Genomic DNA, 19,656 nt, shown 5'->3' with positions numbered 1-19,656 from the left:
TTGTTGAATGGATATGACCAAAATGCTGATAATGATAAGGACAATGAAGTCCAGGCTGAGGTGGAAGTCCAGGCTCAGAAGGAGATGAGGAACTTGTTAGGAACTGGAGCAAAGGTGATTCTTGTTATGCTTTAGCAAAGAGACTGGTGGCATTTTGCCCCTGCCCTAGAGCTCTGTGGAACGTTGAACTTGAGACAGATGATTTAGGGTATCAGCAGAAGAAATTTCTATGCAGCACAACATTCAAGAGGAAGCAGAGCAAAAAAGTTTAGAAAATTTGCAGCCTGATAATGCAATACTAAAGAAAAACCCATTTTTTGAAGAGAAATTCAAGCCAGCTGCAGAAATATTCATAAATAATGCATATATACAGCCACACGTATCTGAACAAGATGCCAAATGTTAATCATTAAGGCAATGGAGAAAATGTCTCTAGGCCATGTCAGAGGTCTTCACCCCTCCCATCACAGGCACAGAAGCCTAGCAGGGAAAAATGGTTTCCTGGGCTAGGCTCAGGGACCCCTGCTCTGTGCAGCCTCAGGACATGGTACCCTACATCCCAGCTAACTCAGCTCCAGCTGTGGCTAAAAGAGGTCATTGCTTCAGAGGGTGCAAGCACCAAGGCTTGGCAGCTTCCATGTGATGTTAAGTCTGTGGGTGCACAGAAGTCAAGAATTGAGGTTTGGGAACCTCTACCTAGATTTCAGAGGACATAAGGAAATGCCTGCATGTCCAAGCAGAAGTTGGCTGCAGGGGCAGAGCCCTCATGGAGAACCTCGGCTATGGCAGTGTGGAAGGGAAATATGGCGCTGGAGCCCCCGCAGAGAGTCTGCACTGGGGCACTGCCTAGTGAAGCTGTGAAAAGAGGGCCTTCATCCTCCAGACCCCAGACTGGTAGATCCACCAACAGCTTGCACCATGTGCCTAGAAAAGCCAAGAAACTCAATGCCAGCCCATGAAAGCAGCCGGAAGGAGTCTGTACCCTGCAAAGCCACAGGGGTGGAACTGCCCAAGACCACAGGAGCCTATCTCTTGCATCAGCATGACCTGAATGTGAGACATGGAGTCAAAGGAGATCATTTTGGAACTTTAAGGTTTAATGACTGCCCTATTGGAATTCAAACTTGCATGGGACCTGCAGTTCCTTTGTTTTGGCCAATTTCTCCCATTTAGAATGGGTGTATGTACCCAATGCATGTACTCCCATTGTATCTAGGAAACAACTAACTTGCTTTTAATTTTACAGGCTCATAGGTGGAAGGGACTTGCCTTGTCTCAAATTAGACTTTCGACTTGGTCTTTTGGGTTAATGCTGGAATGAGCTAAGACCTTGGAAAGGCCTTCAAAGACTGTTGAAAAGGCATACTTGTGTTTTGAAATATGAGGGCATGAGATTTGGAAGGGGTCAGGAGTGGAAAGATATGGTTTGGAAGTGTCCCCACCAAAATCTCATCTTATATTTTAGCTCCTATAATCCCCATGTGTCCTGGGACCGTTCCGGTGGGATGTAATTGAATCATGGGGGCGGTTACCCCGATGCTGTTCTCATGATAGTGAGTGAGTTCTCACAAGATGTGATGGTTTTGTAAGTGGCTTTTCTCCTTTGCTCGGCACTTCTCTCTCCTTCTGCCATGTTAAGAAGGACGTGTTTGCTTTCCCTTCTGCCATGATTGTAAATTTCCTGAGGCCTTCCCAGCCATGTGGAACTGTGAGTCAATTAAACCTCTTTCCTTTATAAATTACCCACTTTCAGGTAGTTCTTTGTAGTAGTGTGAGAATGGACTAATACACTGCCACTGCAGCCACGTGTATCTGAATCACCAGTCAGGACACTCCAGGGTCAGCAGTCCAACAGGACGTGCCCATCTCTACAGCTGCAGCTTCGGTGAGGGCACCCTGCACTAAGGAAAGTTGGTAACTTCAGGCAAGCCTTTTGAATCTATTTGCTTTTTTACATAGGTGCCTTCCAGGACCTTCTATGATCCCCTCATTGAAGATACTCTTTTCTCCTCTTTCTTCCATCAGCCTCTATTTTCTCTCACCACATTCCTGTTTATTGGTAGTCAGTGTTCGCCATGAGAATAAATTTTTCCATCAACCAGTTCTTACTGTTTTTTTCCCTTCCCTCTTACTTCTCCATCTTTCAAGCCAAATATATTTTTGAAAAGATCTCTCTCTCTCTCCACCTCACCATTTCCCATCCAAATATGCAAACAGGGAGTTTTTGGGTAAGTACTCCATGCCCCTGCCCAATTCCCACCCCACTGTACCCCTGGAGGCCCTAGCAGAGTCAAGAAGCAATTTGTTTGCTGCTGAGGGAAACAATCCAGAGGAAAGCTAGCTGCAGAGAACAATTCTGCTGAGAAAACCAGCGCCACTCTTCTCTAGACAGAAGCCTTGTGGCTCTTCTGATGTCAACACTAAAATATGCTATCTGTGATTTTCAAACATACAGGATTGTGAGACTGAGTTCCAGAGAATTGTCCCCGGAGGCAGAGGGAAGATTTTAGGCCTTAATCAGACAGATTACCTCCATTTGTATCTATTTTATATAGTGAGAGTCTGTGCAACTCTTTTTTGTGACACAAAGGGTTTCATCGAGAGAAAGAGGGAGGTGTGATGGAGAGAAGAAAGGTTTGAAAATTCCTGATCTAGACAAAGCCTAAGTCAACACTTCTGTAATTTGTTAGTTTCCCAGAAACTCCTAAGAGAAGAACTTTGATCTGGGAAAACTCACAGTGTTCATCCGGAGTCGTGACCTTCGTGAACGTAGCATTGGGGCCCTCGCCAGCACTAGTGAATGGAGTGACGAAAAACTCATAGGAGGATTCTGGCTTTAGGTTGTCCACAATCAATGCCTTTTCTTCTGGGTTGTCAATTTTGTATTTGCAACATTCTGAACCATCTGTGATTTTTAAATGTTTATTTTTTCAAGGAAAGAAATATTGTATTAAAAGTGTGGTAAACATCTTGTGAGAGAGTTGGACACTAATACTCTTGTTAACTCAGCACCATCAATATGTTTAAACCAAACAAAAATCAAATCATAATTTCATCACCATGGGCACACCAGGTAAAATGTTCAGGAGATGGCACAAAAAGCAAAAAATCCACTGAACACAGGGTACTAGTGATCCAACCAAAGCATACAAATCTGCAAGAAACAGTAAGAGTTTGCAAGGGGCTTAAAAATAAATTGGAACAATGCTCAATAAAGTGAAAAAAAAGAGGAAAGTTTCATAAAGAGCAGGTTTTCTTAAGGAGCTGGTGGTGCTTCAGATGCTTCTAAAAATACCAGTTCATATTGTTTTTTAAGTAAGTTAAAACGCTGCCCCACCCCCACCATCTTGCTCACCCTACTAATTTGCTTAAGAACACCTTTTCAGTATAAAGTCATGCAAGAAGGGAATTCAGCCTGGCCACACTCTAAGATGGCAGCCATTATTTTCAATGATTTCAAATAATGAGATCTTGAAAGAATAAATAAATTAAAAATAGACGTCACCTGAAAGAACTGCCTTTTGAAATCGTGGGTGGCACTGCCTTGCCTTGGATTTCAGATAGACATGGTACCCTTGTATAAAACCAGGCTGAGATTCAGTAGAGTAATCTTTCCAACTCAGAGTGAAGGAGTGGGATGTCAACATATCTACCAGCACGTGAGGGTTGTCTGAAGGAGCTAGGAAAAGAAGTTGGGATAAGAGAAAAGTCATGATTTGGAAACAGTCTCAGAATATTCATGTCAACTAATAGAAGAACCATAGCCAGCTCCAGAGGTTGTAAGAGCTTATGCCGAGTTAAGGAGTTTTATCTGTTTCTCTAGAGGATTTGTACCTTGACATAGTTTATGCGAGCTGTGAAGGAGTTGAGCAATCTTGTTCAAGTCTTGCCTTTCACAGATGAAGAATGGACACGCAGAGACTAAATAACTTGCACAAGCTCACATAGCCAAAAAAAAAAAAGAAAGAAAGAAACTAAAGTCTAAAAAAAAAAGAGACTTAATTCTGTTCTTAAATTCGAAACAGTGTTTGAAAAAAGACTCAACCACAGAACCTACTAAAGTGAGGAAGAAGGGAGGAAGTGAAAGTGGAAGGATTATGTTCAAAGAGGCAAGTGGGGCGATTTGATGAACTAGATCTAGTTCCCAGGTTGTGGCAGTGCCCAGTTATCCAAGTGTCACTGAAAAACAATCCAAGAATGTTTACTTTGAAGGCTTTGCTGAGGCTGTCTTCCCACACACGCTTATGCACACTTGGACTGTGCACACGAGGTCACACACCTCCTGCCCACTCTGAGCCAACTGTAAACTGTGGATCCACTCCTGCTAAAGGAAGAACCCCTGAGAACTGGTCTGATTTGTGTGAACAATTAAGCACCCACCTGAAGAAGGAGAATAAACAACCCCATGGGAGGATCAAAAATCCCCTCCACTGCTGGTGGGACAGTGGTGACATTTCTAGGGGGTGACTTCACAACATGTATGTAAAGTCTTAAAAATTATGAAAGAAATGAAAAAAATATTTTAAAAGTTGAAACCCTTTGATTCCAGCATCCTATCTTTAAGACATCATTTACAAACCATTATTATGGATTTGGACAAAGATTAGCTAAAACAATGATTATTCACATAGGGTATAAGAAACTGAACAAAGGAAGAAAGAGAGACTTAGCAAAGAGAATTAATGAAAATGTTTTATGCTTGTATGATTAAAAAATAATTTTAAAAACCCAATAGCTAGAATAAATGGGATATCAAAAAGCGGGTATGATGTCAACATCTTCCTAAACCCAAAGCTAGGAATCTATGAATTGTTCTGAACAAGTCTGCACATGGGGCACATGAAATGCTTTAAACTTACCAAGTTCCTGAGAGTATCCTGTTTTTTTCTCTAATAAACAAGCAATCCTTTTTGTAGATAACCCATAGATTCTGAAGTCATATCGAACTCCTGGCCTAAAAGCATCTAGGGAAGAAAAGTCAACAGATTTTTAATAACAGAATGACATTTCCTAATTCTGAAAAGAAAAACGATGAAAAGGCGTGGCACAGTGGCTCACACCTGTAATCTCAGCACTTTGAGAGGCTGAGGCAGGCAGATCACTTGAGGCCAGGAGTTGGAGACCAGCCTGGTCAACATGGTGAAACCCTATCTCTACTAAAAACAGAAAAATTATTAGCCAGATGTAATGGTGGGCACCTGTAATCCCAGCTACTGGAGAGGCTGAGGCAGGAGAATCACTTGAACTCAAGAGGCAGAGGTTGCAGTGAGCTGAGATCAAGCCACTGCACTCCAGCCTGGGTAACAGAGCGACAGTCTGTCTTCCAACCCTTCCCCCTCCCCACCGACAAAAGAATGAAAAATAAATTTGTGTTCCCCTAATAATTGCCTTTCAGGAATTTTGCATTTTATCCCCACCATATTCCCTCCTTCCATGAAGCCTTGGAGTCCTCCATGCTGCAAACACCTGGCCCCATTGTCTTGTCTCCAGCAAAGCCTGCAGGGACTAGCCTCTGCAGTGTTCTTTGAAGCAAGAGTTCTCAAACATGCCTGTATCCATGTGCACACAACTGGGTGCAGAATCAGACCAGACACAGAAAACCATTCAAGCCCTTCTTTGACTCCAAATCCCCCTCTGGTTATTTGTCTTCCCTCTTCCCATTAAAGCCAATAGTCTTGAAAGCTTTGCTTCCACTTCCTCATTTCCCCATTACACCTATACCTCTGCAATCTCCTTCCAGAATCCACCACACCACTGAAATTGGCGAAGCCTTGATCATTCTCTGAACAGGGATATTTCCCACACCTTTTTCTGAGCCCAGCAGATGGCGCCACCCACCCCTCCAGCTCAAGCCACACAAACGCGCACTCTTGTGTCTGCTAAATTAGCAAATCTTCATATTACAAATCCAACGTGGGAGGTAAGAGAACAAGTTCTACATGTTCTATTGAAACTGAAGGTTGATGATCGATTCTCATCACCTATATGTCCTAAACATCTTCCAAATCCATGCAATTCTCTGCTTTTGTAAAAGCTCTCTGGACAACTGTTACAATGTCCCTCTGCCATTGGAGACTTTGCACTAATTTAGAGAAACAAGTTTATGAAAATCATGAAAATCAGTTCCCATCTCATGTGCAGATGCTCTCTGCAAAAGGAGATTTAAAGGTTGAGTTTTAAAACATATTCTTGTAACATCTGAACTCCTAACACCCATGCTGGATTTGTCATTTCAAAATTATTGGCTTAGCACAGTCAAAGTCTGTGAAGTAGTCCAGAAATCCCACTTGAACTTGCTTCAAGGTGAATATAGCAATGCAATGATATGGAAGGTTCTTCTTACCTGTACTAATGACTGTGCTTGTGGTATTGGGACCTACATTCTTCCACTGGAGCACATCCTGGGGATGGTCACACCAGTCCACAACATAGCCTATAATATCTCCAGGCTGGGGTTTCCAAGACAGAGAGAATCTACCATCTGTGCCTGCAATTCTTTCTTCCTCAACCTCTTCTGTATATAAACAAATAGAGCAATGCTCCAGATTTAATTAACTGTAAATTGTTTTAAGTATGTAAGGTAGAAAGTAGATACATACATGCATGGTATCTAGCAGGTAACAGACCTCCACTTCAATAGTTACAGGTGCTTGGGTGGGGGATGTTTTCATGGGTGAGTTCCTGCCTCTTACTTCCCAGCAAATATTCACACCTGCCCTTCAGATGCCCATCATGTTGGCCTTCTGAAGTCCAACCAGACTTCAGCACCTAGGACAGGGGCCAGCAAACTACCACCAGGATGATTCCAGCCTCTGAGGGCTGTTTTCATATGACCCTGAGCTAAGAATGGTTCTAAGACATTTTAAGAGTTGTAAAAATACCAATAAACCAAAAAAGAAGGCATATAATAAAATATGTAATGGAGACTATATGACCTGCAAAAATGTTTGCCATCTGCCCCTTTACCACAAAATTTGTTGACCCTTGATCTAGAATCTGGTATTGGGTACTGGATCTGCTTCAAAAATTACCTGTTGAATGAATAACTAATGCAGGTTAATTCTCCCACAATAATATCAGTTGCTCCTAAACTAAATACTGCTTCTGAGATGTGTTACGGGTAGGAATTGAGTAGAAGACAAAAAAGAAGAAAAGATTCAGGTATATAAAAAGTTGGGTTATATAAGGATATGCACACAGTTTATGACTAATGCTGCCATCTCGATAGATTTTATATGTTAAAGTAGGTTTCCTGATGTCTGACAACTGGAAAAAGGGTAACATGGCCTCAGGGGACTACCAGTTCTACTGAGTTCCAACAGGGATATACCTTATCCTTGAGGCATGAGAATTTCTCCTCTTTCCACAGACTTACACTAAGAACTGGTTTATTGTTTGTCTGTAATTGACATTTAGCTGGGCCTCCTGTATTTTATCTGGCAATCCTAATTACAACTGAATAGTGGTGTGAAAACCACTGATTCACTTTTATAGGGCATCAAAATATCATCCAGCTGGGGGCACCCAAAGGAATGTGTAGTTCTAGGAATAAGGTAAAAGCCCATGAGGGCTTTATAGATCCCATCCACATGGCTTCCCTGCTTTCCTCCCTCAAGCAGACAAATGCCCCTCACATATTAAGGCTTGACATTTTTCACTTGACTTATTAATACTTAGTAAAATTTAACTCCAAACCCAGGGTTGAAACTCTTAGAAAGCTGCTTCTTTAAATTGAAAATATGTTTTCAGAGATGGAGGGAGATCAAAGAGTAGGGGAATCTTTTTGTCAGTCATTCACACCCTAGTGTGAATTAGCTTAACCTTATTGATTTTCTCACAGTACATAAGTGACTTTATACATGCTGATGATGTAGAAACAAGGAGCACTTAAGGATAGCTAGCTGGAGCCTCACATAAGGAGGTCTAGGCATCTGAAGGCAGGGCATGGGGATGAAGGGTATGGTAGGCGACCCCAAAATATATAATTGCTCTCAGCAGTGTTGCTTTGAACTGGTCTCTGCCTTCCTCAGGAGAGACCAGTACCAGCTCCCCAAAGCTGAACGAAATGCCCCCTTTTGCTGTTCGGATCCTAACGAAGTCAGAATATAACTTCTTTCTCTAATATAGTTCTTCAGAAAACAAAGGTTACACTAAACAACTCCTAAACCAACTCCTAGAGTTTTTCTTCTATGGCACAATATAATTTATTTTCCTCATGTGATACATACTGGATAGTTCTTTTATAAAAATAAAACAACAACATCCTCTAATCCAACTCACTTAACCCAAATTTAAGCTGAACTTGAATAAATAAATATCATAGAACCTACCATAACATCATAAGCAGGGTCCAGAAATTTTAATAGCAGGAACCGAAGGATGATATTATTGCAAGGTTCATGAATGATCCTAGCATGCCACTGCCCAACTGCATTATGTATGCCCATGTGTGTATCATCTCATAGTGTGTAACTGTGGGGCTGACTCTTTTTATGGCTCTCGAAGAAGGAAATTAATATCACTATTGATTTGGCATGTAGGGCAAGGGCATTCCACCTTGTTTGCTCTTTCATAGGCAAGAGATTAGCCAGTTATTATCTTTTATTCTACAAAGTTGGCAGAACCCCTGGTGAAAGCTGATGCCAGTTCTGATGATCTCTGGAAATATTCATGGGCTCTTTCCAGGTGCAAAGACTGACAACCCTTTTTACAAAATAGTAAATGCAATTCCTATTTCACAAGCCACAAAGATCATAAATAGTAACTCCAACTTTCAGTGGTAACTGTTGGTTGGGGTTGCATTTACTTGAATAAACTTGAGATAACTTCCCAAGTATGTTGAAGAATCCCCTGGACAGAAATATCCTGAGCCATGGCTGAAGTCTCCCCACACTGAGGGGACTGTCCCACTGAAACATGTTGACACACTTAGCCCAAAAGAAAATGGCTGTTTGGTGACTAGACATTTTGTCTTCCCAAGTTACTGTTTTCTCAATGTATCCATCACTATTTAATAATGTCATCAACATTTTCCGGGAGAATAAAAACAAAACAAAACGCAAAACAAACTCACTGTTTTCAGGGTCCACAGAGATGACTATTATAGAAGCAGGAGAAGCGCCCACACTGTTGTTGGCTGTGACGCAGATTTGGTAGGAACACCTGTCGAGGATTAGTTTTGTGCTGTTGGCTGGTGCCGGAATGGAACGGAGCTCTGACCTGGACGGTTTGTCTAGGTTTTCTACAACTACATTATAGAACAGGATCTTTCCATTGGCATGCAGTTTTGATAATGGCTGAAAAAAATATTGATAAACATTTTAAAATGGATTTTAATTGAAAGGAATTTGTACAACTCCTTTTTCATCTTTTCTGTCCCTCAACTCCTTTATATATGCACACCCACCAGAAAATTCAAACAGCTTAATAGAGAAAATAACTCTCTCAATCAAGTCTGAAATCAGACATTCAAATCTAACTGAAGGTGAATAGAGAAGAGGATCATTTGGAGATAAAAGCCTCAAGAGCATTATGTGTCCTGAGAAGAGGGCTCAGATCAGAATCACAAGGAATAGACTCTTTAACCTGGTGGAAAAAAGAATGTGAGGGGTAGTCAAGGGCAGAAAAGCAATGAGAACAAACAGCACCACCCTGGGACCCTGCAGGAGGAGCCTGGGTACTGGCCTCATTCCACCTCCAGCTGTATTGTCCCCATGCAGCTGTACAGGGATGAGCTGCTCTCCATACCCAGAGTTCTCCTCTGGAAGGCTCAGTTTGCAGAGACATTCTTGCTCACACAGTCCCAAGCCGTTTCGGGGTCTGTTCCTCAGGCCTCCTCTCCCCTGGCATGTGTACCACCAGATCTGAGAGTGGGCTGGGAGTGGCTATCTGCTTGGGGTGTGGACAGAACCCAGACATGCAGACTGGCATGCCCACATGTCTGTGCAGAGAGATTCTTGCAGAGTGTGCCAAACTAAAGGTGAAAAACAAAAGTGGGGTAGGTTGAGACCAGAGTCAACTCTCCCAGTATCACCATGTTTCGGTGTGAAATTGACGCATCACAGAGTTCAGAATACAAACCTGGCCTTCCAGGTTGTCATGAAGGTGTATTAGGCAAGATAGAAGGATAAAATTTACTTTCTATTACAATTTTTAAACATAAATAGTATGAATGTTTAAATATGTGTAACTTTTAACTATCATATGTCGTTGTTTACTTACATCTTTGCCCTGGGCCCTGCAAAAGTCAGGGCTGGCCTGAGTTGAAGTTGCAGAGAAGGTTCTACCAATCAGAACTGGCTGTCGGTTGCATGAGCTGTCAAAGGGGTGGAGTGGGATTCCTCTACTAGGTAAGAAATTCTATTGGATGAATGCGAAGATCCCTCCCACTTGGGACACTGGACCAATCAACAGTTCTCCAGAGGAAGACACATTTATTTCCACAAATGGGGCTTTTGGAAACAATCACACTTTTGGAATCTGCACATCTCACCTTCCAGAATAAGGTCACAGTATGATTTCCTGGCTCTGAGTTCACACTTCTCCAGACATCAGGGGCCTCTGAAGGAGCTGAAATTAACCAAAGAAAAGTCCTTGGGTCATAATATGTATGTAACGCAATATGCTCAACCTTTTTCTAGGTTGGTCAAGGACATGACAATTACCTGTCTAACCTGAGGCTTGCCTCTCCCCTTTTTGCTCTCTGTGACTTCTACCCACTGGTCCACAGCCACACTGCTCACTCCTCACTAGGTGCACATAGTACACGGCTTTATAAAAAGGTCAGCTGCCTCTGAAAGCCTTTATAAACATCAAGCCATAGAACTACCAAAGAATTTTGGAATAATTCATCCATTAGACCAATTCCAGAAGAGTTAGGTAGATTTCCCCTTTTCTGACTTTCTAGACAGCAGACCTTTGCTCCTTCCTTGCCTCATTTGTGATGGACAGAGACACACTGATGGGAAGCCCGCTAGGGGCAGGATGCGTTCTTTCTCACGTTCATGATACCCACGGCTGGTCCGCTCACTAGAATGCTGGTCTCCCTCCACTGGGAAGGCCTCATCCCACTCTTCCTCCCAGCACCCTGCCTGTGGCTGGGTCACCTGCTTGCTGTGGACACTTGAGGCACCTGCAGCACCCAGCATTTCTTCTATCGTGGCTCTCACCATGCTGTTTTAGAATAATGTGCTTCCTTGTCTGTCAATAAACCACAGGATCCCTGGGGCCAAGGGCTTTGAAACTCCCGCATCTGCCTCAGGTCCTGGCACTTTGTGAACTTCTACAAACTGTTTGAATAAAAACCAGACTTCAAAGGAACTCAGAAAACAATCTGCTTCAATGTCCCAATCTTTTCTTGTCTCTATCCCTCACTCAGAAATCTTTGTAAACGGATTGACTGATTGATTTTGCATCTAAATCCGCATTTGCTTAATCAACTTATCATGAGGAAAGGTCTTTAAATCCAAGCCAACTCTGGGTACCTATGTATAAAACCATTTAGGGGATCTCTTTTACACATAATAATAGCTAATATTTATAGAGGGGCTACTAGATGCCAGCCGGGTTCCAAATGTTTTGCATATATTAACTCATTTCATCCTCATAACAATTCTATGGGGCAGGTATGATTATTTACCCCATTCTCCAGATAAGGAAACTAAGACCCAGCGAAAGTAAGTTAATTTCTTAAATCACTCAGGTGAAAGTAAAAGTGAAGGCAAGATTTGAACTCAAGGTAGTTAGGGTCTGGTCATTCCACTATTCACCTTTAGAAAACGGATGGTCAACTGAAGACTCAGCTTGCATGACAAGTTCAACAAAATTCTCATTTAAAAAATCTCAGCAATGGAAAAATAATGAAATCAGTGCAATTTATTTTAAAATCTTAAAAAAGGAACACATTTTAATCATTGACTGATAAAAATATTATGAAAGTCCTATTAAGATGAGTACGTTTTAGTTTGTAAATTGTTTTGTTGGATTTATGTAATACTCTGTATTCCACACAGAATCAAATTTTCTACTGATACAATTTGTCATGGTATGACATTCACAAGAATAGTACAACAAAAAGTAGTCAAAAGAGAATTTAAAACATTCACAAGCCACAAGAAATACCAGGCTTTAACTGCTGAACATATAGATGACCCAATGATAGCACATCCATGGAGACAAACAAGAAAGGGACTCACAGGTATTGATGTCATTCTGCAACTGAGCCCTAACAGCATATCTCATTTTTAAATCCAGACTTAAAAAAACATCTTCATCTCTCTACTCAATCACATTTTGTGAATGTGCTGCTTCAGCTTTCTGAATTTAAAAATACAACTATAGCATGTCTCCTATGACTTTTATTTTTAATGTTTACGTTGAAACTTCCCTTGAATTCTTAAAGATAGCTTGAATATTCTAGCATAGCCCCTAATAAAAATAATTGAATTAAATTCAAGTATCTAATTAAGAGAGTTAGTAGCAATGGCTACAAACCTATAAAACTCTTGTGATAACAAAAATCAATTTAAATATAAGATGTGGTACAAAGTTGTTGGTTTAAAATCTAATGGTTTAATAGTCCAGATTCCATTTTAGAGTAATGATATAAAATCCAAATTACTTATTAGTAGGTTCCTTAACTTTATGTGAATTATTTTTCTTCCAACTCTTCCAACTTTTCTTCCAACTCTCAGTTTGCCAAATCACAAATTTGATTTTAATCAGAGAAAAAACCTCCTTTTTGGAAGGTGCAAATCGGTATTTACTAAATGTTTACCAGTCTACTATCATTGATAGGGTTTACTATATTTCAATATATATCCCAGTGCTGTCAAATTGAGAAATTGTGATTTCATTAAATTAGTTTGATTATCAAAACATAACTTCAAAGTCCGTCACCTGAGTGCTACTTTAACCTCCAGACTTCTTTGTGCATGCTATTGTTCTTGAAAGTAATTTAGCACATTTCCATATAACTCATTCATGTGAAACCATAGTCAATACTTCATTATTCAGTAGTTAATAATCAAACTTCAGTGAATCATATCCCTCCCTATTACATTTTATTTTCCCTTGAAATACTTTTTTAAAACTTCTTAGACACTCTTTTTATAATTTAAAGTTTTATTTTAGAGTCAGGGAGTACATGTGCATGTTTGTTACATGGATATATTGTGCAATGCTGAGGTTTGGAATATGAATGATCCCATCACCCAAATAGTGGGCATAGAACCCAACAGTTAGTTTTTCAACCCTTGTCCTCTCCCTTCCTTCCCCTTCTAGTAGTCCCCAGTGTCTATTGTTTCTATCTTTATTTTCATGAATACCCAATATTTAGTTCCCACTGAAAAGTGAGAACACGCAGTATTTAGTTTTCTGTTCCTGCATTAATTCACTTAGGATAATGGCCTCCAGCTACATCCATGTTGCTGGGAGGAACATTATTTCATTATTTTTTATGGCTGTGTAGTATTCCATGGTGTATATGTACCATATTTTCTTTATCCAATCCACCATTGATGGGCACCTAGGTAGATGCCATGTGTTTGCTATGGTGAATAGTGCTGTGATGAACATATGCATGTTGGTAGAATGATTTATTTTCTTTTGGATATATACCCAGTAATGGGATTGTTGGGTGGAACAGTAGCTCTGTTTTGAGAAATCTCCAAACTGCTTTTTACAAAGGTTGAACTAATTTATATTCCCACCAACAGTGTATAAGTGTTCCCTTTTCCCTGCAGCTTCCCCAGCATCTGTTGCTTTTTGACTTTTTAATAATAGCCATTTTGACTGATGTCCTCATTAGAAAAGGCAATAGGTGCACAGAGAAGCTCAAGAGAATACCTGTGAGCACAGACATAGAAGATGACCATCTATCAGCCAAAGAAATGGCCTCTGAGAAACAACTTCAGCCAACAACTTGATGTCAGATTTCTAACCTCCATAATTATGAGACACTACATTTCTCTTGTTAAAGTTCTTCCGTCTGTGGTACTGTGTTATTAAAGCCCTAGAAAACTGTTACAACCTATTAATACACATAGAATATATTCCCTGCAGCATGGCTGAAATGGAAACAGTTTTATTATGTCAGGCTCCACTTGCATTTGAGAGCTGAAGCACTGTGGAAAGTGGCCTCCCTTAAGAAATATTATGAAGACATGTGAAGAAGGCTCCTGCCCTGATGGGGCTACAGGGATGAGTTTTGTGAGATGACACACTGTAAACAAATGCATACAGTAGCTTAAGCTTCCCCCTTTTCGTGTATCACCTCCCTTTGTGTAAAAACTTTCTTGTAAGAACATTGGCTATTAATACTTAAAGAGAAGGTCTAGCAGGGCAGTGGTGCTGACTGCTACAGAAGCTACCTGGGGTTGTTAAAGAATAAAAACAGTAACAACATGCAAAGATTTTTAAAAATAGCCTTTCTGATTGGTGTAAGATGTTGTCTTATTGTGATTTTAATTTGCCTTTTTCTGATGATTGGTGATGTTGAGCATTTTTTGTTTGTCTTTTTTGACTGCTCGTATGTCTTCAGAACTCTCCGTTCATGTCTTTTGCCCACTTTTTTTATTTTTAGATAGAGTCTCACTCTGTCACCCAGGCTGGAGTGCAGTGGCATGATCTCTGCTCACTGCAAGCACCGCCTCCCAGGTTCACGCCATTTTCCTGCCTCAACCTCCCTAGTAGCTGGGACTACAGGCGCCTGCCACCACGCCCGGCTAATTTTTTGTAGAGACGAGGTTTCTCCGTGTTAGCCAGGATGGTCTCGATCTCCTGACCTCATGATCCACTCACCTCAGTCTCCTGAAGTGCTGGGGACCGCATCCAGCCCTTATGCCCTCTTTTTAATGGGGTTGTTTGCTTTTTGCTTGTTGAATTAAGTTCCTTATAGATTCTAGATATTAGATAATTGTTAGATGCATAGTTTACAAATAATTTCTCACATTCTGTAGGTTATTGCTTACTCTCTTGATAGTTTCTTTTGTGGTTCAGTAGCTCTTTAGTTTAATTAAGTTCCACGTGTCAATTTTTGTTTTTGTTGCAATTTCTTTTGAAGACTTAGTCATAAATTATTTCCCAAGGCCAATATCCAGAATAGTGTTTCCTAGGTTTTCTTCTAGGATTCCTATAGTTTGAGGTGTGACATTTAAATCTGCATTCATCTCAAGTTAATTTTTTGTACATGGTGAAAGGCAGAGGTCTAGTTTCATTCTTCTACATATAGCTAGCCAGCTATCCCAGCATCCTCTATTGAATTAGGACTCCTTTCCCCGTTGCTTATTTTTGTTGACTTTGTAGATCAGATGGCTGTAGGTGTGTAGTTTTGTTTCTGGGTTCTCTATTCTGCTTGACTGGTCTATGTGACTGTTTTTGTACCGGTACCATGATGTTTTGGTTACTGTAATCTTGTAGTATAGTTTGAAGTTGGGTAATGTGCTGCCTATTGCTTTGTCCTTTTTGCTTAGAAATGCTTTGGCTAGGCCGGGCGCGGTGGCTCAAGCCTGTAATCCCAGCACTTTGGGAGGCCGAGACAGGCGGATCACAAGGTCAGGAGATCGAGACCATCCTGGCTAACACGGTGAAACCCTGTCTCTACTAAAAATACAAAAAAAAAAAAACTAGCCGGGCGAGGTGGCGGGCGCCTGTAGTCCCAGCTACTCGGGAGGCTGAGGCAGGAGAATGGTGGGAACCCGGGAGGCGGAGCTTGCAGTGAGCTGAGATCGCGCCACTGCACTCCAGCCTGGGTGGCAGAGCGAAACTCCGTCTCAAAAAAAAAAAAAAAAAAAAAGAAATGCTTTGGCTATACAGGCTCTTTTTTGTTTTCATATCAATTTTTTGAATAGTTTTTTCTATTTCTGTGAAAAATAACATTGATAGTTCATAGAAATAGCATTGAATCAGTAGATTGCTTTGGGGAGTCTGGTCATTTTAATGATATTGATTCTTCCAATCCGTGAGCATGGAATATTTTTCTATTTCTTTGTGTCATCTATGATTTCTTTCAGCAGTGTTTTCTAGTTCTCCTTGTAAAGATCCTTCACCTCCTTGGTTAAATGTATTACTAGGTGTTATTGTGTATGTGAGTATTGAAAGTGGGATTGCATTCTTGACTTGGGTCTCAGCTTGAATCTTATTGGTGTATAGAAATACTACTGATTTTTATACATTGATCTTGTATCCTGAAACTTTGCTGAAGTTTTTTCTTTTTCTTTTTTTTTTTTTCAATCAGATCTAGGAGCTTTTATGCAGAGACTAGGGAGTTTTCTAGATATACAATCATATCACCTGCAAACAGAGATATTTTGACTTCTGACTTTCTCTTCTTCTATTTGGATGCCTTTTATTTCTTTCTCTTGCCTGATTGCTCTGGCTAAGACTTCCAGTACTATATTAAATAGGAGTGGTGAAAGTGGGCATCCTTGTCTTACTCCAGTTCTCAAGGGGAATGCTTCCAGCTTCTGTCCATTTAGTATGATGTTGGCTGTGGATTTGTCATAGATGGTTCTTATTTTGAGGTATGTTCCTTCAACACCTAGTTTGTTGGAGTTTTTAACATGAATGGATGCTGAATTTTATCAAAATCTTTTTCTGCATATATTGAGATGATTGTGTGGCTTTTGTTTTTAGTTCGGTTTATGTGATGAATCACATTTAGTGATTTGTATATGCTGACACAACCCTGAATCCCAGGGATAAAGCCTACTTGATTGAGGTGGATTAGCTTTTTGATGTGCTGCTGGATCTGGATTGCTAGTATTTTGTTGAGGATTTTTGCATCTGTGTTCATCAAGGATATTGACCTGAAGTTTTCTCTTTTTGTTGTGTCTTTACCAGGTTTTGGTGTCAGAATGATGCTGGCCTCATAGAATGAGTTAGGGAGGATTCCCCCCTCCTCAGATTTTTTTGGAACAGTTTCTGTAGGAATGGTACCAGCTCTTTATACCTCTGGTAGATTTTGGCTATGAATGCATGTGGTCCTGGGCTTTTTCTGGTTCCTAGGCTTTTTGTTACTGATTCAATTTCAGATCTCATTATTGGTCTGTCCAGGGATTCAATTTCTTCCTGGTTCAATCTTGAGAGGCTGTATGTTTCCAGGCTGTATGTTTTCTAGTTTGTGTCCAAAAACGTGTTCATAGTCATCTCTGAGAGTTTTTGTATTTCTATGGGGTCAAGTGGTAACGTCCTCTTTGATATTTCTGATTGTGTTTATTTGGATCTTCTCTCTTTATTCTTTATTAGTCTGGGTCATGATCTATGAAACCTATCCTTTCTAATAACTCCTGGATCATTGATCTTTTGTATAGTTTTTTTGCATCTCAATTTCCTTCAGCTCAGCTCTAATTTTGGTTATTTCTTGTCTTCTGATAGATTTGGTGTTGGTTTGCTCGTTTCTCTAGTTCTTCAAGGTGTGATGCTGGATTGTTAATTTGAGATCTTTGTTGCCCAGGCTGGAGTGCAGTGATGCAATCTTGGCTTACTGCAACCTCCACCTCCCGGGTTCCAGCAATTCTCCTGCCTCAGCCTCCCAAGTAGCTGGGACTACAGGCACGTGCCACCACGTCTGGCTAATTTTTGTAGTTTTCAGTAGAGATGGGGTTTCACCATACTGGCCAAGCTAGTCTCAAACTCCTGACCTTGTGATCTGCCCGTCTTGTCCTCCCAAAGTGCTGGGATTACAGGCATGAGCCACTGCACCCAGCTGAAACTTTACTCTTAATATGGCTTTGCTGTGTCTCACAGATCCTGGTATATTGTTATCTTTCTTCTCATTAGTTTCAAAGAATTTCTTAATTTCTGCCTTAATTTCATTGTTTACCCAAAAGTCATTCAGGAGCAGGTTGTTTAATTTCCATGTAATCGGGTGGTTTTGAGTGATTTTCTTAGTACTTGTTTCTGTTTTTATTCTGCTGTTGCCTGAGAGTGTGTTTGGTATTATTTCAGGTTATGTCTAATTGTGTGTTCAGTTTTAGAGTATATGCCATGTGTAGATGAGAATAATGTATATTTGTTTTGGGGTGCAGAGTTCTGTAAGCCTATTCGGTGAAGTGTCAAGTTGAGGTCCTTAATATCTTTGTTAGTTTTCTGCCTTGATAATGCATGTAATACTGTCAGCAAAATGCTGAAGTCTCCCACTATTATTATGTGGTTACCTAAGTCTCTTTGTAGGTCTCTAAGAACTTACTTTATGAATCTGGGTGCTCCTGTGTTAGGTGCATATATATTTAGAATAGTTAAGTCTTCTTGTTGAATTGAACTCTTTACCATTATGTAATGCCCTTCTTTGTCTTTTCTGATCATTATTGATATATTTGGATAGAAACTGTTATAGCAACCCTTGCTTTTTTCTGTTTTGTTTGGTTGGTACATTTTTCTGCACCCCTTTACTTTTTAGCTGATTGGTGTCACTGCATGTGATATACATCTCCTGTAGACAGCATACAGTTGGATCTTGCTTCTTTCTCCAACGTGCCACTCTGTGCCTTTTAATTGGGGCATGCAACCTGTGTACATTCAAGTTGAATACTGGTATGTGTGAATTTGATCCTGTCATTGTCTTGTTAGCTGGTTATTATGCAGATTCGATTGTGTGGTTGCTTTATACTGTCAATGGTCTATTACTTAAGTCTGTTTTTGTGGTGGCTGGTAATGAACTTCCTTTCTCATATTTAGCACTTCCTTAAGGATCTCTTCTAAGGCAGCTCTGATGGCAGTGAATTCCCTTAGCATTTGCTTGTCTGAAAAGGATCTTATTTTTCATTCACTTATGAAGCTTAGTTTGGCTAGATATGAAATTCTTGGTTGGAATTTCTTTTAAGAATGCTCAATATAGGCCCCCAGTCTCTTGTGGCTTATAGCATTTCTGATGAAAGGTCCACTGTTAGCCTGATGGGGTTCCCCTTGTGGGTGACCTGCCCTGTCTCCCTAGCTGCCTTTAACATTTTTTCTTTCATTTCAACCTTGAAGAATCTGATGACTATGTCTTGGAGATACGGTGTCTTTGGGATGGTCACCTCGCCTAGTATCTCACAGGGGTTCTCTGCATTTCCTGAATTTGAATGTTGTCCTCCCCAGTGAGGCTGGGGAAATTTTTGTGAATAATATCCTCAAGTATGTTTTCCAAGTTGCTTGCCTTCTCTCCCTCTCTTTCAAGAACACCAATGAGTGGTTGATTTGTTCTTTTTACATAATAATTTTTCTTTATTGTTTTTTCTTTATTTTTGTCTGAACTGAATTTTATTGAAGAACTGGTCTTTGAGCTGAGACTCTTTCCTCAGCTTGCATTTGTATTATGAAATTCTTAAAATGAATGATTCAGCTCTATCAGATCAGTTTGATTATTTCTTTAAAGGGCCATTTTGTCTTTTATCTCCTGTATCATTTTGTTGTATTCCTTAGATTCCTTGGATCGAGTTTTGACTTTCTCTTGGATGTTGATGATCTTTGTTTCTATGCATATTCTGAATTCTAGTTCTGTCATTTTGAACAGGTTAAGAACCATTTGTAGGATGCTAGTGTGGTCTTTGGAGGTAAGAAGATACTCTGGCTTTTTGAGATGCCAGAGTTCTTGCATTGTTTATTTGTCATCTGTGTGGGTTGATGTTCCTTTAATCTTTGAAGTTGCTGTCCTTTGGATGGGTTTTTGTTTTATGT

General features: G+C 40.4%; 1 protein-coding gene across 9 annotated transcripts in view; it reads right to left on the bottom strand.

Moving 5' to 3' along the window:
• The window catches only part of OSMR (oncostatin M receptor), a 95,243-nt gene that overhangs the window by 7,661 nt on the left and 67,926 nt on the right, over positions 1–19,656 (bottom strand). For all 9 annotated transcript variants that reach the window (XM_010367657.2, XM_030926797.1, XM_010367658.2 and 6 more), the window contains 6 exons: positions 10,493–10,569; positions 9,074–9,296; positions 6,344–6,514; positions 4,860–4,964; positions 3,506–3,679; positions 2,738–2,905 (listed from right to left, as the gene is read on the bottom strand). In XM_010367657.2, coding sequence (XP_010365959.1) covers positions 2,738–2,905; positions 3,506–3,679; positions 4,860–4,964; positions 6,344–6,514; positions 9,074–9,296; positions 10,493–10,569 — 918 coding nt within the window. The remainder of the gene's footprint in view (positions 1–2,737; positions 2,906–3,505; positions 3,680–4,859; positions 4,965–6,343; positions 6,515–9,073; positions 9,297–10,492; positions 10,570–19,656) is intronic.

This window comes from Rhinopithecus roxellana, chromosome 3, assembly GCF_007565055.1.
Source record: "Rhinopithecus roxellana isolate Shanxi Qingling chromosome 3, ASM756505v1, whole genome shotgun sequence".
Taxonomy (NCBI): Eukaryota; Metazoa; Chordata; class Mammalia; order Primates; family Cercopithecidae; genus Rhinopithecus; species Rhinopithecus roxellana.
This window is presented reverse-complemented; position numbering and strand designations above follow the sequence as displayed.